Here is a 23,992-nt window from a genome sequence, read left to right as displayed (position 1 = left end):
TCATGCATTTCTGCACATGCTGCCTGGCTCAAGAGATGCTTCCAAATCCTACGGTCCAAAGCTGCAACCTCAGCCTCCTTTACAGTCCACCCTAGGTCCAGCCTTGAGATGTCTCTGTGGATGACGTCTCTCCATGATGTCTTAGGACGACCAGGTTTGCGTTTCCCATGGGTTGGCTTCCAATGATAGAGCCTCTTGGGGGTGCGGTCTCCATCCATTCGTTGCAGATGGCCAAACCACTGTAGGCGGCGCTTTCTGATAACTGATGTGAGTTGGGGCTGTTTGGTCTTGGATCGAATACAGCTATTTGATATATATTGTGACCATATCACTCGAAGAATTTTGCGTTGGCAGCGCATGTCAAAGGCATCAAGTCTAGCCTCGTCCCTCTCTGTGAGTGTCCAGCACTCAGCGGCATAAAGGAGTGTGGAGATTACACAAGCATTGTAGAACTTCAGCTTGGTCTCCATGTTGATGTTACGATCCTTCCACACCTTGTCCAGCTCTCTGAAGGCTCCTGTGGCTTTACCGATTCTGTTATTCAATTCTTTGACATTGGACCCGTCAGCACTGCAGTAGGCACCAAGGTACTTGAAATGGTCAACTACTTTGATGAGACCTTCATTGCCTAGGTGGACAGCTGGTTTTGTAACATTGGATCGGCTAATGGACATGATCTCTGTCTTCTTATAGCTCATCTGGAGTCCTAGTTTACCTGCAGTAACACGGATGGCTTCTGTTGTCTCTGCCATCTTGACATCAGTCTCTTCAAGGAGAGCTATATCATCAGCATAATCCAGATCAGCTAACTTTTCTTCTGGATATCTTGAACTCCTCCTTGGCAATAGGATTAATCCTCTGTTGTTTTCATCAACAGCCCTCTTCATGATGAAGTCAATGGCTAAGCCAAAGAGTAATGGAGACCAGATGTCACCCTGTCTGACTCCGGTGATGATCTTGAACCAGCTAGAAAGGGTCCTTCTGCTTTCACTGCACATATTGTGTCCCGATATGAACTCCTTATGATGTTAATTATCTTGGGAGGTATTCCATAGATGCGGAGAATTTCCCACAGGGAGGGCATGTGCACTGAGTCAAAAGCAGCCTTGAAGTCAATGAAATTAATGAGGCAGGTAGTTGTTGGTCCAAACACTTCTCAATGATCTGGTTTAGGCTGAAAATTTGGTCTTGACAAGAACGGCCCTTTCTGAAGCCTGCTTGGTTGTCTCTCATTTTCAGGTCCACTTCATCTTTTACTCTCTGGAGTAGAATGGTTGAAAACACTTTTCCGGCGATGTCAATGAGGGTGATGCCTCGGTTGTTACTACAGTAGGAGAGGTCTCCCTTCTTTGGCAAGGGTAGTATTATGCCTTTTCCCCACTCTGCTGGTGTAACCTCGTTCTTCCATACATGCTGGCAAATACGGAGCAACCATTCTCTGATGACATCTCCGCCATCCTTTAGGATTTCGGGAGTGATATTGTCTACTCCTGGAGCTTTGTTTCGTTTTAAAAGACCAAGGGCTTTATCAACCTCCTCCCTAACTGGTGGATCCATATTGATGTTTAATTCTTCTGCTTGGGTGAAGACAGAGAAATCTATGGTTTCCTCAGGTTCATCAGCATTGAGAAGACCTTTGAAGTACTCGGACCATCTCTGAAGTCGTGCAGCTTCATCCTTGATGATGTTGCCATTGACATCTCTTATCTGAGATGCTCTCCTGGAGGTTTTTCCAATTAAGATTTCTTCATTTGGTATACTTCTCTCATGTTGTTACTTCTGGCAGCAGACTCAAGATCATCAGCAATCTTTCTGTACCATGCTTTCTTATCATTCCTTAGACTTGCTCTTGTCTGCCTATTGAGCTCCTGATAGTCACTGCCAAGTGATGGTTTGGCTCTCTTTCTCCTTGATATCAAATCCCTAGATTCAGAGGAAATCCATTCTTCTTGCTTCCCTTTCCTGTATCCGAGATGTTCTCTTGCTGCTGAGTTCACAGTATCAGTGAAGTTGGCCCACTCTTTGTTAATATCGGAGGTATCGTCCAATTCAGCAAGGATGTTGAATTTGCCGCCAATTGTAGCATTGAAGCTTGCAAGTATGTCTCTGTTTGACAGGTTTGAGGAGTTGAACTTCAACTGCTTCTTCTGTTGTTTCAGGACTGCCAGAGATAAGCGGACGGTTGTGATAGCAAGGTTGTGATCACCTCCAACATCAGCCCTCTGTATACTTTAACATCTTTCAAAGAGTTTCTCCATTTTCTGTTAACCAAGGTGTGGTCAATCTGGTTCACTGTTTTACCATCTGGAGAGTTCCATGTCAGCTTGTGGATGTTCTTGTGCGGAAAAAGTGAGGAGCCAACAATAAGGTCATGTGCGAGGCAGAAAGTCAGAAGTCTGATGCCATTGTCGTTTAGGGCCCCTACAGCATGGCAGCCAAGTGCAGGTTTCCATGTATTCACATCATCTCCCAGTTGAGCATTCATGTCCCCAACTACAAGTCCTTATTTGCAGTATCACCAGGACGGGTTTCACTGTTGGTAGGAGCATAGCATACTACTATGGTGAGTTTCACATGCTTGCAGTTGAATCTTGCTATGAGCAGCCTGTCAGAAATGCATTCATATGACAGCAGGGATTTTGCAGCTGTGTGGGATAACAAAAGGCCGACGGTTTTCTCTCTTCTGCTGGTGTCTGGACCGGAGTGTATGATCTCCCAATTCTTGTGTCTACTCCTTCCTTGGCCTGGCCAGTGCAGTTCTGTCAGAGCGACTAAGTCCAACTTATATCTATATTCATCAATCAGCACATCGATCTTTCCTGGGGCATTGAGGCCCTGAACGTTCCAGTTTCCTATCTTGAGTTTGGTTTTTGTGATGTTCATTGAAGTTGTTTCTTTTGGGTTGTACCTAGTCTTCCTCCCTCTCATCGAGTTAGTGGCTTCCCTGGAGGGGCTTTCACCACTACCCTTCATATGGACTGGTTTAGTCTGAGGTGGCTTTTCGGTACGAGTTTTGGTAGTTTCTCTTTGTCAGGTTTCGTAGTGAATAGGTTTTTTACACTGGATGGGACACTAGCCTGTCGCAATAACCTATGCCTGGATGATGTATTTCAAGAATACACCTTGGTTAGGGGAATCCAGATAGGCTGCTCCCCCGTTGGACACTGTGGTAGTTAGAAACGAGCTGTTATCAATGTGTCCTTACTCACATAATCACGAAAACAAGGGGGGGAACCCTTGTTGGTTTAAATTAGGGTTTTCCTTCCCATACCCAGAGCCCCGTCTGTTTCCTCAGGCCGCAAAGCCTGAGTTATCCGCCTGGTACCAGCTAGGAGGTGGGGTTGAGTTGCAAGCACAGTGGCGATTATGGACAAGTGGGCTGATGGAATTGCCACCTGTACATACAGCTGGGAGAGTTAAAGTGAAATTAGAATGAAGAAGAGTATAAAGGGGGAAGGCATGCAAGGAGAAATGCAGGGGTGAAATAAAACAGAGGTGAAAAATAAAGAGGAAAGCAAGCTGGAATTGCGCTTCTACAAGCCATATACCAAGCAATATCTTATCCTTTCACCACTTCTAATATTCTTTATCCTTTCACCACTTCTAATATTAAAAAGTAAAGTTTCCGGCGTGCTTTTAGGGAAACTGTGTACATCCTGGTTTTGTATTAAATTTCGAGTCAATTCAAGAACGTAGTACGAGTAGTAACATATTGAGCAAAATTGAGTTAATAAGTATTGTAAAAAAATATAGCTAAATGGTCTTGCACTAGCATGACGCTTTATGGTTTGGAGTTATTAACCAAATATAGGACGTTATTTTGTCTTTAAACATAGAATACGTCACAAGAAAGTTTTGCAAAAACACAAAATCTTCAAATCCATATTTCACGAATGCACAATGCGAATAATGAATTCACTGATCTGGAAACATTGGTATTGAACACGTCGTAATATTGAGAAAGAGCAATTGTTCATCATATTATTAAAATCAAGCAATGTCATAGAAGCGTATAGCAAAGTCTTGAATGTTCATTCTTTAAGGGATGGGGTATGAGTGTTTGGACAGTATTTTATGAGAGCACATCAGACAAATAGCAGTGTAATGTTGTGTTCGGCAACAAAATGTATAGTATAATGCTTACTTCTTTTCGACAACAATCTGCAGTTTTAGTACAATACCTTTTTTGATCATTGAAATAATAAGCATTCGAGTGACTATATAACAGGGATGTGCGTACAAGGCAGACTGTTTGAAACAATGCTATGGGTGGTGAAGTCGCAGTAAATACTGACAACGCATTTTTTACATCTAAATCTACAGTTACATCTACCTCTTGAAGATCAAACTGAAGATCTACATCTTTACACCGTGCGAGCTGTTATTGATGCAATATATATTTTTTATTTGTATATTTGGATCTTTTAGAAAACTCTTTGGAAATAATTGTTCTTTTACTGGCACGCATCTACAGACACCGCGAGTGCAGCAGATATTTGATCAGAAGTTTTATTCTTAAGGCCCATATTGGAAAAACCTTATTTCCCAGGGAACGATTAGACAGCAGGCCAGACCATGTCAGAACACGAGTAGGTTTATTTCACTTTCAAAGCATGGATAGTCTTGCAACTGAAGATAGCCAGGCGTGGATAATCTTGCAAATATGGGTTCAGTAACGTTCCCTTCTGTCATCCAATGAGCCATGAATTAGTAGGATTACAACAACTGGTATCTACTGTTCATACTCATTTCCACAGCTATTGTTTCTAGCTGTGGCTTTTAGGTGAACCAAGCGTGACAGAATTCGTTTATAGAATTTCTTAATATTTCGATATTTGGTATTGCATATGTGAGGTGAGGTGAAGTGAGGTGAGGTGAGATGTGCTGATAATAAATGGGAATTTAAATCAGTCTCTTCACTTTGTCTGCAATTATTACATAAAACTCTGAACTTGAATTAGCTGGCAAATTTGATTTTGCTTTAAGTTTGCGATTCAAGTGAATTACACCTATATTGTGAAATAAATAATTTGATCGCAAAGAAGAATTTCTGGTATTTACTAAATATTTATTATACTTTGGTATGTGAAAATTCGATTGGAAGTAATTGACGCCATTTTTCTAGCTATTATGAACCTTATTGCTGGTGTGGATCTAGGTTTGCCGATAGTGAGAAAACGCACTTTTTTTCTACCTTTGCTGAACACGCTTGCTAAGTATCGAATACTTTGCACGTTACAACAGATAATGTGAAAATATTTTACACGGGTTAAAAATAAAATACATATCGCGGATCGTGCAGCACTATAATAAAGCTACAACTAAATGGGAAACAAAATTGTAGTGTACGATAAAGACGTAGATTAATCACGATGAACATGATGAATAAAAGAGAAAGAAAAATTACACACTGATAAAATGCATTATAAATATTTGCTCGCATAGGAGGACTGGAAAATTATAGATAAAAGCATCCGTGTTGGTAACCAGCAGTGTGCTATTTAGCAATAGACCGTGAAGAAGACGCATGTTTTACGACCTGAGGCTACTCTAATTATCGGGATTTAGACTTACCGTGATATATTTTGGCAAGAGACTGGATGGAAGAAGATATTCGTTTCACGACCAAAACCTACTCATTGATTGGACATTGGTGCAAACGCTGACACACGTACATGAACGCTGACGAGCTTGGCTGTCTAATTTGTTTTTAACATGGAAGATGATAGATGAAGTAATGATCACTGCTGTCAACGAATCTTCAGCATCGGACAGCGACATTTATTCCACTGTTTCTGATCTCAAACCGAGTGAAGAATTGTATTCCTACGCTGAGCGAGTTGTTATTGGGTTTATATGCCTCTTTGTTTGCATATTTGGATCAGTCGGAAATACATTGGTGATTATTGCTGTTTTACTGTCACGCAAACTACAAACACCGCCTAATGCTTTTGTCGTGAGTCTTGCGACTGCAGATTTGCTCACGAGTTTATTCTTAATTTGGAATGTAGTCGCTTTGTTAAGTCCCGAAGATTGGCCTCTACCTAACGCAAAGTGGCTGTGTACTTTAGCTGGTTTTATTAATGTAATGGGAATTGGAGTCAGTCTCTTCTGTTTGGCTGCAATTTCACTTAATAGATACATACTTATTACTAAACCGTATAAAACATACCAAAGGGTTTATTCTCCGGTTAAAATAGGATTAATGGTTATTCTGATCTGGATTTATCACTTTGGTATATTATTGACTCTGTCATTAAATAGATACATAAGTTTTGGATATGACCAGAAATATCACGAGTGTTCTGACTTTGAGCATAACGATTCTAAAATTCGTGGTTTGATCGTTACACTTGCCAAAGGCATAAACTTATTTTTAGTGCTTGCAATTGTCATCTTTAGTTATGCTTTTGTGTTCCGACATGTTAGACGTCATTTTAAAAGAAAGAGACGACGTGAACTCAACAACATGCAAGCTTCATCATCAGGAATAGCTGGTGAGCCCTCAAGACACCCTCAGCAAGCATGGTATGTTACAGAAAATTCGACCCAAGGTGATTCGACCTCCCTACCCGAGGCTTCAGGACAACCAAATCGCAGACGGGAGAATACATACGATAGAAAGGATCTTGAAGTCACTAAAAACCTGTTTATAATTGTTGCCGTTTTCTTTCTTTGTTTCATGCCTTATTGTACCCTGTTATTCTTTCCTGGGAGCGGCGATTTCCTACGCTTATACGGTGTAGTATTAATTTATTCTAATTCATCTATCAACCCCGTCATATATGCCTGTCGTCATCCACATTTCAAAGTAGTTTTCCGTGCGATGATCCAGTGTCAGTATCAGAACATTCCAGAACCTACAGGTATCCTGAAGAGATTGTACACGAGAAGACTCAACCCACAGCAATAAATGCAGTTCATTATACTTACAGGTCTGCTTGTTCTCTGTTGACAAGGGGCAGTCTTCAGTAAACGGCTCTTTTCAGAGCCACCAGTAGGCAAGGGGCGGCCTACATATCAAGGGGCAGTCTTCAGTAAACGGCTCTTTTCAGAGCCACCAGTAGGCAAGGAGCTGCCTACAGGACTTGTCTCATTCTCAAGTACTTAGTCCTGAAGAAGTCAGAGCTACTCCTGTCGAAATCATGACAGTTCTAAACTTGTCCGATGGCGAACCCGCTAAAAACTTACCAATTGTTATGAACACCCGTCGTAAAATACGATGGAGGAGGTACATGTACAACGAAAAGCTGAGCCTGTAGAGTGTAGATGTTGTATACCTGTTACAAATTAATTAAGCAATCAAAATAAAACCAGTGGAGGATTAAGCTGTCAGAAGAAATACATCATTTAGGCCTACAGGGGTTGAAAAGAAAATAACATCTTGGCCTCGACGACAAAGTAATCACAGGTGTCCAAAGTGGCGTTTGGGTTTCAACATAATATTCAGCCTCAGTGGGCTTCAGAAGCCAAAATGTACAAGGCAATGTAAATATGGGCGTGACCTGCCTCAAGTAAACGATTAAAGCGTGAAGTTTCGGGCCAAAGGCCTATACCAATATTATACACAAGCCCTCATACATGACCTGAATAAGCTTGAAAAACAGCGTAAAATGACCAGAATGGCCCTAAAATGAGTTGAAAATAAATTGCGTAAATCTGGACAACAAAAAAGCCTGAATTCTGGTGAAAGCCTGAAAACATCGGTGCATCATTTTTGGAGGGGCAGCGGAACGATTTTCGAGTTTAAGTCACTTCCAAAATTGATCCGGAACACCATCGTTTATTCTTTTCCTTAGACGTTGGTGGTGGAGTAAGGGTAGTAATCAAAACGCTCATTCCAGTTCCCTTAAATTTAAAAAAGTTAAGAAAGTAATCGGATATTATATATATTTGAAATGGGTAATATTGACCATAGGTTTATGTTTGTATCCATTTTGGATTCATGCAGGCGGGGATTAATTTGCAATCTTCTTTGATGATTAATGGCATAATAAGTAGCTTTCAATATTTGAGTAATTGTACATCATTGAAAAAAAAAAAAAGATATTAATTATAGATGTCTCATAAAAGCAAATGGAAATAAAATGTGCATTAGTTACACAGAATATTGCCATTATTTTCCAAATAAATTGCAAATCATAGTTGTAATGACAATTTATAAAACAATCGTAATGCATTATACTATCATTCCAACAAACTTATTGCCATAACAACAGGGCTTCCTGATGCAGGTTCCTTTATGTGTTGATGCTTTTCTACATTAAAGTGTTGGTATAATAATGACATTGTTACGAGCCGTAATGACTCAAGGCCAAAATCACCTTTTATCCAGATTCACACTGTTTGATTAAGTTAACAAAATCTAAGTCTTTAATTGAAAGTAAAAATACGTGACAGCAAATGCACATACAATATAATCAAATATAATCACTCTTTTAACTAATTACTACCTAGCCGGCAGTCTTCTTCTTGGTGATCATAGAGTTCTGGACAGCTGATGTATATATCCTTATTCACTTGTCCTGCGAAAGTCACTATTCAGCGAAGTCCACTGTGCACTTGCATTTCTAATCCATTGCGTATAAAATCCTCTGCGTAAAATACTTTGTGTATCAAATCCTTTGCTTATTAAATCCTCGCACAGAAATTGTGCTGCTTTCTCCAAATACTTAACTCCTTGCGCAGTTCTCCAAACACTTAACTCCTTTCGCAGTTCTCCATACACTTAACTCCTTGCGTAGATGACAATTTCCAAAAATGGTGTTTCTTTCACCAATCACTCCCTTTCCGGGAAACAGGCTTCTTTCTGCACTGCTCCACAGATCCGCCTTATGCCACTTTCTTTTTATATTTATACACATTTTATAATAGTATACCAACTACGAAATATCGGCAAAATAAAAAACGCTGTACTGTCTGGCGTATCACCTTGCGTATCTTACACCACTATGGGATAAAGCCGACTATATGCCTATATAAAAAATTATTGGTAGTAAAATGGAAGCATAAAAAGTCATGGATAAAAACTCATTTAGGGTCATTTTCGTTCAACCCTATTATTTCAGTATTGATGCAAGCTGCTGAGATATTTCAGTAAAATTTTATAAAATATCAAACATATTATATAGTGTTTTATTAGGTTACGTGGTTACTCCACAAATGACATAATGACATTAACGCGTAATGAACACACAAAAACAATGTTTTGGTATGATTCAAGGTCATCGGGTAGGTACATGTATATAATAATGTATGTTCATGTCCCCTGAAGATGAAAACATTATGTCTCTAAAACTTTTCCAAATATCAAGTTTTTTCTAATATCTCACAGTTTTGATGGAGTTGGGCCCTTCTTCCTCTCAGGTATTCATTTTTGTTTTGTAATCTCCATCACCTGTAACCCAGGAAACACAAAATATATTTTAAAATGACTTTTTCAAACATTCTATATATAAAACAAGTTTTTAGAATGTTGCTGAAACGTTATTGTAAACTATTTTTTGAAAACATTTAAATACTATTTTGTCAACACTACAGTATGTCACAATGTTTTGTGGAAAGATTTTGTGGCAAAAAAAAAGACCAGTAGCGTACCGTGGCCGCTCCTACCCCGGGGCTGAAGAAAATTCAATTTTGCCGCCCTTCCTCAACAGCCCGAAAAGGTTGATTAATTTTTTCGGTGGTTTGAAAAAGTGAAGAGCAAAAAAAGGGGATTATAGGCGCTAGCGCCCTAAAAGCAACACATTTTGATGTATAGTACAATTTTTTCAAATTTTTTCCGCCCTTTTTTCTTTACTAATTCTTTTTGCCGCCCCTTCTCCTTCCGCCGCCCCTTCGTTTTCGCCGCCCCTGCTTTTACCCCGGGGGCCTCGTGCCCCCAAAGCCCCCCTCCCAAAAAAATACGCGCATGAAGACATTTAACTAACCCGACATTTACACATTTTTAGGAAACCTTTGTGCACCTACCCTTTAAAAAAGTTTTGTGTTTGTTGGGAAGCACAATACTTAGAATACTATTCATTAGGACGTCCCAGAAGCCATCTGATACATTAAGTGGTTCCATATTGGTATGTTTTCCTTTTCAAATGAAAGTTCTTTTTTTATGGTTTTGGTAATGAGAACCGCTTTGCCAAAACCATCAATCCATTTCAATCCATCACCATGTACTTTATTTACGCGTATTACTACAGACTAGGCGGTTACCCGTATTTGGCGGTTCTCGGCTGTCGCGATTACCTGGCTGATGGTGACTGTACCCACCAAGTTTTATGCCCATAGGACAGTTTTTTCTAATTTGACCTCAGATGACCCCTTGTGACCTCGAAATGACCTTCCAAAATTTGGCTCTAAATGTTGACTGTAACCACCACGTTTCATGCCCATACAACAGTTTTTAGTAATTTGACCTTGGATGACCCCAAAATGACCGTCCAAAAATTTGACTTTAAAAGTTGACTGTAGCCACCAAGTTTCATGCCCATATGAAATTTTTTACTATTTTGACCTCAGATGACCCCTGGGTGACCCCGGATGACCCCAAAATGACCGTCCAAAAATTTGACTCTAAAAGTTGACTGTACCCACCAAGTTTCTTGCCCATACGACAGTTTTGACTAATTTGACCTCAGATGACCCCTGGATGACCTCGGGTGATCTTGGCCCACTTACCGGAACAAACTTGTTCTGTCTGAGGTCCAGATGCACCCACCCACCAAGTTTGAGGAACGTGCGACCCCTGGTCTCCGAGAAAATAGGCGGAAAACAGTTTTTACTAATTTGACCTCAGATGACCCCTGGGTGACCTTGACCCACTAACCAATACAAACTTGTTCCGTCTTAGGTCAAGATACACCTACCCACCAAGTTGCATGCCCATATGACAGTGTTTACTAATTTGACCCCTAGATGACCTCTGGTGACCTTGACCCACTAACCAATACAAACTTGTTCTGTCCCGGTTCAAGACGCACCCACCCGTCAGGTTTGAGGAACGTGCAACCCCCAGTCTCTGAGAAAAACAGTTTTTACTAATTTGACCCCTGGGTGACCTCAGGGTGACCTTGAACCACTAACCAATACAAACTTGATCTGTATGGGGTCAACATGCACCCACCCACCAAGTTTGAGGAACGTGCGACCCCAAGTCTCCGAGAAAATAGGCGGACAGACACACAGACAGATAGATAGACACACAGACAGATAGACGATGCCTATTATTATATAGATGGTCCGTGAATGTCTCGAAGACACATTTTTGTTTCAGAATTTTGGCGACATTAAAATTTAACCTTAAACATGTTTAGACTATATGGGTAACAAGGAAAACAAAGACTCTCCACCATGCATATCCCAAGTGAATTTACCCCAAATTCTTGCAGGAAAGCACCAACTCTGTACTTACGACAATTGTCTGTAAAAAAAACCCTGTTTCTGATCATAACGAGGATGAAATAGAGCTACAGGTCTCGAAATTAAATCACGGGTATTCACTCCGGTATTTAGTATTTACTATTCATGTTTTGTGTGAAATTGAGCAAGGGCATCGTGTCCACCATATTCATAAGAAGCTGCTGCAAATTTGAGGCACCAAGGCCACCAAAATTGAAAGGGCAATGTCAAGTTAGATTGGTTGGTGCTCAATGTTTTTAAAACCTGATTTTTTGGCACATTTGTGATGTTTACACATGCTCCGTTTTACACCTAATTGGATTCAGCCAAATTCATTGTGTTTGTAGGACAACGGAGCAAGTTTGAATTAAAGTCATTATTATGATGACTTAAAATCCCCTACAGTTAAACGGCTAAGATAGTAACCGAGTTTTCTTTCATTTTACCTCATTAGTTCGGCTTAATATGACCAGAAACCTTTCCTGATAGTTGATTCAAATAATATTTTATAATATATTTTATAATCCAGATATCAACACTCGTCTTAAGCACCCTTTCATGCTTACACTTTTAGAACAGATTAGATTTAGAAGCCCGACACCTAACCTCTTTCCATTGTTAGGTAGGCAACACATTCTGCATAAAACACCCATTTGGAAACAGAAAATTGAATTAAAAATCAATTTAAACTTATCCTCGCTATCGATTCTATAATAAAATACAAATCCTGACAGTCCATTATCTCAAATCCATTAGATAGTACTGGCAATCGTATTTCCATATTTTATTGTAAATTTATATCAATTTTTACTAGTTGATAGGTCTGGTATACCATTTTTCAATAAAATGTGTACATTTTAATATCGCTTACGATATTGCGATCAGAGGTATCTTTACTTAACGGATGTGTCTTGCTGTTATTACTTTATAACAAAAATTTTTTTTTGTTTAACATGTTTAACCCGGAAGCAGATATCTTGAGAATGATCTGAAATACTAATAAGATAGAAATTGAAACAATAGACTTTAAAACGACTCTATGTGCGTATACAGGGAGGACTGCCTGAAACGACGCAATGGATGGTCCAGCAATAGTAAACGTATCCAGTGCTTCTGGTCTTAGACAAAATGAAAATCTACATCCTTACGCCGAGCGAGTTGTGATTGGAGTGATATATCTATTTATTTGCATCTTTGGAACAGTTGGAAACTTTTTGGTGATTATTGCTGTTTTGCTGTCACGCAAACTACAAACACCGCCTAACGCTTTTGTCGTGAATCTCGCAACTGCAGATTTAATCGCGTGTCTAAGTTTTATATGGAATGTGGTCGCAATGTTAATTCCTAACGGATGGCCTCTACCTAACACAAAATGGATGTGTACTCTGGCAGCTTTTATTAATATACTAAGTATTGGAGTAAGTTTGTTCACCTTAGCGGCAATTTCACTTAACAGATACATACTTCTTACGAAACCATATAAAACGTATCAAAAATTGTATTCTCCAGTTAAGATAGTAGTGATGATTATTCTGATTTGGATTTATCATTTTGGTACGTTGTTGACGATGTCACTTAATAAATTAGTGAATCTTGGATACGATAATCAAAACTTTGATTGTTCTGATAATGAGGACAATCTTGTATTTACCTTAATGAAAGGCATAAACGTATTTATCGTTCTTGCAATTGTAATCGTTAGCTATACCCTGGTTTACAAACATGTGCGGCAGCATTTTAAAAGAAGAGACAACGTGAACTCAACAGCATAACCATGAAAGCTTCAACATCACGAGCAACAAAAAAAAAAAAAAAACAAGAACAACCTGCATTATCTACTACAGAATCGACCTGCCAACCGGGTAGTTCGGGGCATCAAACGCGCAGACGGGAGAATGCATTTAACAAAAGAGATCTTGAAGTTACCAAGAACTTATTTATTGTGGTTGTCGTATTTTTTCTTTGTTTAACTCCTTATTTGATACTCCTAGTCCTTCCCGGAGCTGATTCCTTTCGTTTGTATGGAATAGTATTAGTTTATGCTAATTCATCAATTAACCCTATAATCTACGCACGTCGTCACCCACACTTTAAGGTAGTTTTCAGTGCGTTAATCGAGTGTCGGTATCAAAACATACCAGAACCAACCGGTATCCTGAAGAGATTTTCATCAAGGAGAATCAACCCAATCCAATAGATGTCATTTGGGGAAACGCATTTATTTACAGGATGGAGAAGCTAAAGAGTACAAACGTAAGAACTACTCAGAAATGTCTTTACTCGAAAATTGGATAAAAACAGATAATGGACTATTGTTGTTTCGTGAATGTTTCGTTCAATGCTAATTCGTGAATGTGTCATTCTTTGCTGATTCGTGAATGTGTCATTCTTTGCTAAATCGTGAATTTGTCATTTCTTCTGGCTAATTCAAGAATGTGTCATTTTTTGCTATTTTGGGAATGTTTCATTTCTTGCTATTTCGATTTGTTTAAGTAACTTATTTTCGAAAATGACGACTATTTTGAAATTAAATACCTAGAGCATATGAAATATGAAATTTGTTATTATAATCTACTGTCAATGTTAATACATAGCGTTTTGTTGTTAAAGTAAAATCAAATGCGATATAATAACACCTACCAAGACGTAATTACCCCCTTAATGAATGATCATTATTCCAAAAGGGTTGATTGTATGCCAGATTAGGGATATGAATTCGAAGCAGAATTTATTTCTGCGCATTCTAACACCTGATTTGTTGCAACGGTCCCAATATTGATGCCGCAGCATACATTTGAATGAACGTAAACCAAGATTTGAAAGTTGCAGTAAAATCCTATTGCTTTGTATTCAGTAGCGATTGGCGGAAATCTGTTCAGCTTTCATAAGATCCATTTTGTTTCATGCATTTAGAGGGAATCAAACATGTGATAATCAATAACAATTGTCATTATTCACATCACTGACATCAGTGATCATTATTCACGTAAATGTCAAACTGAAACGTGAAGATTTTTATGTTTTTCTGACCAACGAGGTTAATGGCCTACATTTGCAAGTTGCTCTTTCAGGGGTAAAGCTAGATTCAAAATTGCCTGATTAAGAGGTATTACCAACAGATGTAACCCTTGGTCTTTCACTTCTTGTGAACTGCTTGGTCCCAGAAAACATTGAACTTGTCATGTTTTAATATGGGATTAAGTTAACAATGACCACTGATGTGAAACATTACATTTTTGTTATTGAATATCACATATTTTGACCTCTTCCAAATTCACGATACAAGAAGAATAATCCAATGAGAGCCAAAAACTTTTCCTTCCATGGATACTGAATACAAGACAATAGGATTTTGTTTAACTTTCAAATCTCGGGCTACTTTCATTTAAATGTACGATGCAAGATCAATATTGGGACCATTGCAACAAATGAGGTGTTAAAATGGGCAGAAATAAATTCTGCTTCGAATGCATATCCCAAATTTGGCATACGTTCAACAGTTTTGGAATAATGGTCATTCATTAAGGAGGTTAATTACTTATTGGTAGGTGTTTAAATCTTTTAATGACATGAATCAGTAATTTAGCACTTGCTGTTATACGCAATCGATCGAACGGTGTTAGGATAGTGTTTAACTTTGGAGAACGGCACAAGGGGTTAAGTGTTTGGAGAACGGCGCAAGGAGTTAAGTGTTTGGAGAACTGCGCAAGGAGTTAAGTGTTTAGAGAAAGCAGGATCACTTCTGTGCAAGGATTTTATACGCACATTTATATATGCAGGTGTACAACAGACATCGCTGAACAGTGATTTTCGCAAGATAAGCAAATAAGGATATATCCCGGGGGCACTCCCACTTACTGCGCATTGTAAGTCGGCGTGACGTAAAATGACGAGTTCTCAGGTGTACTCGCAAAGGCTTATGGGATTTACCGAAAAGGTGAATTTCTAACAGGTAAGAAAAAAGCTCTTGCACTCAAAACTAAAATTCAAACACGCAAGAAAAAATTTCTTGTGCTCAAGAAAATATTCAAACATGATTTTTTTTTTTGAGTTTGCAAAATTCTGTGAAAATTTCCGTTTATTAATGGATGAAATGAGTCTGAATAAAGTAATGAAAACAAAACACAGTAACGCACAATAAGATGAAAAATCGGTCCGATTGTCAGGTAAAATCCCCGTTTTAGGGTTAGGGTAAGGGTTCTGGTTTAGGGTAAAGGTTAGTTGGGCTATGGGTTGTGGGTTATGGGGGGGCTGAGAGAGAAATAAGACATGAAGTATCCTTTCAATGATAATCATATCATTAATTTCAATATCGGAGGCTATGCGATGAAAGGTCAAATAGTATAAGGGACCGTTCACAAACACTTGTAAGGAGGGGGCCTGATGCAAATAAATTTCATCGCGAAAATTTTTCGGGGCCCCCTTTACATACCTCAAAAATTTCAGGCCCTCCCCCCCTTTTGACATGAAAATTATGGGTCAACCCCATAGAAAAGTATATAAACTCAATTTTTCCAGTAAAATTTGTGGTCATTTTTTTCAGGGCCCCCTCCTTAGGAGGGTCAAAAATTTTCAAGGCCCCCCTTTTTGCATCAGGCCCCCCCTTACAAGTGTTTGTGAACGGTCCCTAATCATGATAATAAACCTTTCTCCGCAAGATGCATCAAGAGAAAATGCATTAAATTTGTTCGTCTGGAAGCACATTTGAATGAAAGATATAAAGACGCATAATAGACACAGATGTTGTATAAGACAGATAAAGCAATATTTGTTTCTTTCTAGAGATGTGGATGTAAACAATATACTAGTATTCCACGGTCAGTTAAGATTTGTGTGTGAAAACTCGAGTCTTATATAATCAATTGCAGTCAATCTTTCACGAGCGCGTATATTAAGCATACATCGCGTATTTACTGCGTTGGACGCACTTGTCTCCGATTGGCTGCTGAGGCGATCTGCTGTTGCCGAGTGGAAGTTTATGAACTGTGCGCCGTACGCGCTGTTCGAATTTGCAACATCACGGTAGTCGCGCTCGTCAAAGGTTTACTGCAAATTAGAATAGTACGCAAGCGGCACTATTTATACATTAAGGTGGGACAGGAGGGATTACACCCCCAAAAATCATCATTTTTTATTTAAAAAAATGTTTTTACACCATAAGGTATTTTAATATATGTATATTCCATAAAGCACATCAAAAAACTGAAAAAAGTTTCCCAAATTTGACAAAAATGACCTTAAAATTGGAAAGTGAAATTTGTAATGTTTACATTCCCGTTGCCATAGCAACGGCACCATAAAATCTTAATTTCAACCTCTTGCCCTCCACCTACATGCACCAAACCATGCTTATAAGGGGTTTTCAGTGTGCTGAGTTGTTTACTGCCCTCTATATTATCAGTAGACAATGCCCACAGGCTGTAATTAGCTCTTGAAGTTTCTTCTTAATTTCTCATCAAATAAGATGAACTTAAACTTTAAATGTGTTTTTCTGATATTTCGTTTTTCAAGGAAATATCGAGCTTTGAAAAAATGCAGTTCGCTATGTATACCCCCTATTGGCATGAAACTTGGCAGAAATCTTCTTTATCCAATTATCTATGATATGGTCTTAAAATGAATTTGATCTGAAGAACTTTGTTTGGTTTTCTGGTAAATCTACAAAATTTCATCCATTGTATATTATGTTATCTTATGTATTACACCCCCTAACCCCTGCATGATAGTGGAAATAAGACCATATCATAGATCTTTCAAAATGCTTTATTTTGACACCTCAATCAACATTATACGACATTGTATAGCGCAGCTACATGTTTTCAAAAATTCATGGATTTCCGCTAATTAAATATGCAAATTAGCTAATTAATATGCATAAATTGTGTCATGACACATTGAATGTGTGTGTCATCAAGTGTTTGTTGCATATACTTGATAAGGGTTTCTGAACATGTTTCTACTAGAAAAAAATTTAACTAATCAAGATTTTCGCCTTCAACATGGACGAAGTAAGGGTCCGTATTGGCAACGCATCTACAGCGTCGAATAATGATATAATTTCCAATGTTTCTGATCCCAGACTGATTGAAGAGTTGTATTCGTACGCTGAGCGAGTTGTTATAGGAGTGATGTGTCTACTTATTTGCGTATTTGGATCAGTAGGAAACTCTTTGGTTATAATTGCTGTCTTGCTGTCACGAAAACTACAGACACCACCTAATGTTTTTGTCGTGAGTCTTGCAACTGCAGATTTACTCACGAGTTCATTTTTAATCTGGAATGTGGTCGCTTTACTTAGCCCGGGCGGATGGCCTCTACCTAATGCAAAATGGCTGTGTTCTTTAGCTGGTTTTATAAATGTAATGGGAGTTGGAGTAAGCCTGTTAAGCCTGGCTGCAATATCATTTAATAGATATGTTCTCATCACAAAACCATACCAAACTTATCAAAAGATGTATACACCTGTAAAAATAGGACTCGTGGTAATTAGTTCGTGGATATTCACTTGTTTAACACTATTGTTGTTAGTCCCTATAAGAGCCACTAGTTACGGGTACAACAAGAACAAATTTTCTTGTGCTGAGAATGAAGTCGAGCAACATCGCCAACTCTCAGTTTATAGTACGCTTGTCAAAATGTCATACGCGTTCTTAGCCCTTGCAACTGTTATTACGAGTTACACACTTGTTTTCAAACATGTCAGGCAACATTTTAAAAGCAAAAGGCGACGTGAACTCGTCAGCGTAACCATCCAAGCATCGTCGTCAGGAGGAGCAGCTGCATCGGTGAGGCACGACCAGCAGCAAGTATGTTCTACTACAGGGGACTCGAACTCACAATCCAAAAGTGTAGGTCGTGTAATTATTAGGCGGGATAATGTATTTAATCAACACGATCTTGAAGTTACTAAAAATTTATTTACAGTGGTAGCGGCCTTCTTTTTCTGTTATATGCCTTATTGCATCATTGTGCTCTTTGGGAGCGAATCCTGTCACTGGTACGGTGCAGTATTAATATTTGCTAATTCATGCGTAAATCCTGTCATATATGCTCGCCGTCATCCACATTTTAAAGTAGTTTTAAGTGCGATGATCAAATGTCAGTATCAAAAGATACCAGAACCAACAGGTATCGTGAAGAGATTCTTCTCAAGAAGAATTAATCCTATCCCGTGATTGCATTGTTTTCTTTTAAATCAAGAAGAATACGCTATATATTATTAATATACCTAAAATGTCTCCTAAAACTGATTTGCACTAAAAATCATTATATACTTCATAATATAGATTCCTGTCATCTGATTGGTTGAATGTGCAGTCATTGAATTCTCTATGCCCTCAAAAGGAACTCTGGACCGGTCCATGGAAATGAACTATGGACCGGTCACGTGCGTCCCGATCAAACTGCGCAATCACAACATCCACGTATCCATTCAAAATAAAACAAATATTGACTGCTTTATTCGGGACATGGTTAAGATTATAGGCCCAAGGTGATCTCAAAACCATGCTATGACCCTCGGCTGCGCCTCGGGTCATAGCATGGTTTTGAGATCACCTTGGGCCTATAATCTTAACCATGCCCCTCATAGCAGTCAATATTTGTATACTATAATCTGATAATACGTTTAAGGACGTTACTTAAAGGAGTATTTCGTGATCCTAGCATCCTCTTTTCGCCAGCCCATTCGGGGCTGGTACCTGTTTCAGGTTTGGGGTCAGTTTACTCAAGAGATTATATTTTAGTGGTATTGGAATGATTTTTTTTTTTTTTTTTTTGTGGTTAAATTTTTTTAAAAATATTTTAATTCGATTTGTTAGGAAAAGTAAGTATGTTTTGCCGTTTCAACGAACGAAAACGAGTGAGTATTACCAAAGTTATGTTTGAACTAATTAATTATGACTTTAGAAGTTTAAAGGCCTAAATGTAACAATAATAGTTAATATATATAGCATCATATGGTCAGCAGAAGAAAATCTGACATCACCTATGATGTCATATCAGTGTCCTTGACCGGGGTCCTTACTCCTTGACCACTGAACAGCGTGATATCATGTTGATAACAGATCTATAGAATCAAAATCTTCATCATATCCCGGATCATATCACAGAAGAATCTGTGATCATATGGACCATATTGATGTGAAAGTAGTTATCTATCATATCCTGTGTCGTTTTATGGATAAAAATGACTCAAAATGTTATTGATGAAATGGTTGCTATCATAAACATCAGTTTTGTCTTTTCAACGGGAAAAATCCGATGCAAAATAAAGTTTTTAGGGCCTAGCTATAATATGGGCATAATGTATGCATATAGTATTGAACAATGTACCCCATTTGACATGCACTTATAGATAAATAAATTGTCTTACTTTATTAATTTAATAACTTCTTTATTATAAATAAAATGACACATAACTATTTGATTCATAAAATTACATTCAACAAAATGATTGAAGAGAAAACACACAAGGCACTAGGCAGACTGTTATAGAATGGAGTATGTAAGATGCCATGTCCATAGCTTCGCAGGAGTTTCCGACTAGCAATCAACATGATCAGCACATTCAGAAAAACACAGTTTAAGAGTGAAGATTGTAGTGAGTAACCAGTCCTTTATAAATGTGCTGGCCACTATCTATTATAATATAGTAGGCTTAAACTATACATTGCGAATTAATTAAGTTATTTTAAAATAAAATGTACATGTAAGTTAACTCAAACCGGCAGTGTATATATCGAAAGCAGTGAAATCGGACATTCCTAAGCGAAGATATTGAGTTTGTAAGTTCTGGTATTACAAAATTGGAAATTGAGATATCGTGGGTAAAAAGCTGAAAAGACAAAAAAAAAACAACGACAACAACAACAACAACAACAACAAAACAAACAGACCAGAACAATTTGGAGTACATGTAATGAATTAAAAGAGTTGACATGAGATTAGGAATTAATGTTTTCTGCTGTTTCAGTGTGCATGTTCTCATCGTTGATGGTTTGGTGGACTGTCATGTAGATGTAAGCGTGATCCTAAAAATGCCTTTCACATTGACCAAAACTAATTACAAGACCTCTTCTACATTGAGGCTGGCTTTCCCTTTAAAGGGAATTTTATTATGACATTTTTCAGTACATATCCACGAAAAAAGCATATTCCCAAAATTTCAGTTGATTCCGATTTTGCGTTTGCGAATTATGCATGATTAGGTGTATTACACTGCTCCATAGAAAATACGTTGTAATTTCGTTCTGGTGCACCAGAACGAAATTCAAATTTCGCGATATCTTTGCTAAACGAATTAATCTGCAAGAAATATTTTGTATATAAACATTATGTAGCCAGAGGTTTCCAGTGATATACAAATCTCAACTTTTTTTGAGAAAAGTGGGGGGATGAGGCTGTGGATCACGAAATGCCCTTTTAATACTTCATAAAATTGTAAATGACGTGCAGAGGGTAGCCTAGCCAGGGGTGCGAGAGAGGGGACGAATGTCCTCACTTTCCCATACATCATAAATACCCACAATGTCTACGTGGTCTAACTCGCTGCTCGAATTTGCCTACACTTTATTAAACCCATATGTTGTCAAAATGTTCCACCAAATGGCTTAAATTGGGGCTTTGATCAAATATTCTAACTCACAAACCCCTCGCGTCTCGCGTCTCGCAACGCGACGTTCATCCACTTTTTCAAAAACCCGCCCCATATAGGGGGGGCTCTTGATCAGTGTAGTAGTTAGGGGTTGTGGCCCAGGCCCCCCCCCCAAAAGAAAACATCAAATTCATCTTTCAAATGATTCTGTGCTGAAATGCGCACGAAACGCGAGAAAATTTTGACTTTCAGCTCTTGAAGGGGGCGCAGAATAAATGCTGAACTTCAGTTCCGCGCCCTCTAAGGGTGGCACCAGGGCACGTGCCCCCTTGTCCCACTTCCCACTTTCTCACATCTATCATATCCGAGTTTTTAATTCTAGGTGGGGCCAAACCTAAAGTTCTTTTAGCTTTATGGCCCCTCCTGCACATTTCTCCCTATCCTATATTCATATTGATGTATACACAATACCTATGTAAGATTGTAAATATTTTTCATATTCAATTCTACTATCATTATTATCACTGTCATTATTGTCAATATTATTGTATTATTCTTACATTATTATAAATATTACAATAATAATTACTATCAATTATTATCAACAATATTTTCATTCTTTTGTTTTGGATTAGCACATGCTCTGTGCTGGACTCTGATACCTATATGATCTCGCTGCTCGCTTCGCTCGCTATTCGAAGGGCGTGGCGGTTTGCAAGCGGGGCTACATGTACTTTTATTTCGGATGTTTTTGAAATTTTTTGGAAATTTGTGTAAACTTGTGAATTACATTGCAAAAATAAAAATAACGAATTGGTTTATTCTGATTTATATTATTTATTTATTTATTTATTTATTTATATATTTATTTATTTATTTATTTATTTATTTATTTATTTATTTATTTATTTATTTATTTATTTATTTATTTATTTATTTATTTATTTATTTATTTATTTATTTTATTATTGCTCGACGATTTACCGATTTGTGTGCTGCCTTTTTAGAATCTAGAGCTTAGAAAGCGCTGCTGTTTTCATTTCCTTGAATGATTGGCGCTGGATATAATACGCATCAACTGATATTTCTTCCCAAAAAATAAAGGATTAATTTTCTGGAAAATGCCAAGTTAAACTCAGTTTTTAAATAATTATGACCAAAAGTACGATGTTTCAGGATTAAATTTTGACAGCTGTAGATAATCGAGCGAAAAGGGAAGAGAGAGAGGGAGGGAGTGATAAAGAGCAACAAATAAAGCTGACACACAAGAAGAATGTAGTAGAGTCACATTGTGCTCACTAAAAAAGCGCAAAGGATGGTTGGACCTTTACGTGGCTGTTTGTTTGAGATGTTTGAGCGTACAGTGACAGGGTACAAATCCAAAAAGGCTTGTATCTACCCCCTTTGTTTTCGTGAAGAGGTTGAAAAATATAGAAGTATGAGTGGTGCGCAGTAAGTTTATAACAAATGTTGCTAAATTGTCCAAATAAGTTTAAAACTCTTACATCCCTGTGTTTTTACACATCAGGGACACTATGATTTGTCTCACTACGCCATTAATTTATGAGAAAAATAAGAATTTCACTACTTTATTGACATAGAGAGTAGAATAAAGCATTATTGGTATGCATTGTTCAATAATTATCCTAATAGCATTACATTATCGGAGGCAATGCGATGAAAGCACAATTAACTATAATAAACTTGTTTTCATACGATGCATCAAGAGAAAATGCATTAAATTGAATGGAAGATGTTAAATTGAGTACTAGATATTGTGGTCTATTGCCATTTGGTCTAATACCATTTCGTCTAATTCTCGTTTAGTCTATATTCAATTGGTCTATTACCAGAAAGGCTAATTGCCACTTAGTCTAATAATCATATAGTCTAATGTCCATTTAGTCTAATATTGTTTGGTCTAATAACCGGTATGTCTACTAACCATATAGTCTAATAACCATTTGGTCTAATATTTTTTAATAACCATTTGGTCTACTAACCGTTTGGTCTAATAACCGTATGGTCTAATACTCGTATGGTCTAATAACCAGTTAGTCTAATACCATTTCGTCTATTTATTAATAAACTAAATGCGTGTAAGACTAAATGGTGTGTAGACCAAATGGGTATTAGACCAAATGGCTATTAGACCTATTGGTTATAGACCAAATGAGTATTAGACTGAATGGTTGTTAGACTAAATGGTTTTAGACTTATTGGTTATTAGACTAAATGGTTATCGGACCAAATGGTTATCGGACCAAATGGTTAAATGACCAAATGATTATTGGACGTAGTGGATATAGACCTAATGGATTTAGACGAAATGGATTTAGACGAAATGAATATTAGACCAAATGGTATTAGACCAAATGGCAAATCCCCGATATTGTAAGCATCTTTTCTTTGTATACAGGTGTTTTGACCGACGAGCAGTTTGGATTAGGTGTGATAACGCTTATAGGCGAATGTTAGTACGCAAGTCGAACTGTCTACATTTAAAAAACGACGGTTTATATGCCTTCAGCTATGCAGCTATGTTTAGTATTGGCAATGCATCTCCGGCATCGGATAAATGAAACTTTTTTCAGCGCTTCTAGTCTTAGACCAAACGAAGAGTTGTATTCTTACGCTGAGAGAGTTGTTGCAGCAGTGATTTGTTTACTTATTTGCATATTTGGATCTGTAGGAAACTGATTTGGGCTTGTGCGTTGCCAGGATTTGTTTTTGACATGGATGACGAAGTAACGATCAATAATATTGTCAACGCGTCTTCGGCATCGGACAACGAAATTCTTTCCAGCATTTCTGATCTTATTAGACCAAACCAAGAGTTGTATTCTTACGTTGAGAGAGTTGTTGCAGCAGTGATTTGTTTACTTATTTGCATATTTGGATCAGTAGGAAACTCTTTGGTAATCATTGCCGTTTTACTGTCACGAAAACTGCAAACACCGCCTAATATATTCGTCGTTAGTCTTGCAACTGCAGATTAACTTACGA

At 37.9% G+C, this 23,992-nt stretch overlaps 3 protein-coding genes across 3 annotated transcripts; 2 read left to right on the top strand and 1 right to left on the bottom strand.

Annotated features, from left to right (window-relative positions):
* Window positions 1-1,032: 1,032 nt before the first annotated feature.
* Window positions 1,033-2,485, bottom strand: LOC140150232 (uncharacterized). Its single transcript, XM_072172237.1, has 3 exons — window positions 2,302-2,485; window positions 1,819-2,161; window positions 1,033-1,720 (listed from the first exon to the last, which is right to left on the bottom strand). The coding sequence occupies exons 1-3, from the start codon at window positions 2,483-2,485 to the stop codon at window positions 1,033-1,035; spliced, it is 1,215 nt and encodes a 404-aa protein (XP_072028338.1).
* A 3,237-nt stretch (window positions 2,486-5,722) lies between these two features.
* On the top strand, window positions 5,723-6,913 carry LOC140150230 (G-protein coupled receptor moody-like). Its single transcript, XM_072172236.1, has one exon. The coding sequence runs from the start codon at window positions 5,723-5,725 to the stop codon at window positions 6,911-6,913; it is 1,191 nt and encodes a 396-aa protein (XP_072028337.1).
* A 5,554-nt stretch (window positions 6,914-12,467) lies between these two features.
* LOC140150229 (type-1 angiotensin II receptor-like) lies at window positions 12,468-13,588 on the top strand. The gene is made up of 2 exons (XM_072172235.1): window positions 12,468-12,801; window positions 13,383-13,588. The coding sequence occupies exons 1-2, from the start codon at window positions 12,468-12,470 to the stop codon at window positions 13,586-13,588; spliced, it is 540 nt and encodes a 179-aa protein (XP_072028336.1).
* The last annotated feature ends 10,404 nt before the right edge of the window (window positions 13,589-23,992 follow it).

The sequence above is a fragment of the Amphiura filiformis genome, chromosome 4, assembly GCF_039555335.1.
Source record: "Amphiura filiformis chromosome 4, Afil_fr2py, whole genome shotgun sequence".
NCBI lineage: Eukaryota > Metazoa > Echinodermata > Ophiuroidea > Amphilepidida > Amphiuridae > Amphiura > Amphiura filiformis.
This window is presented reverse-complemented; position numbering and strand designations above follow the sequence as displayed.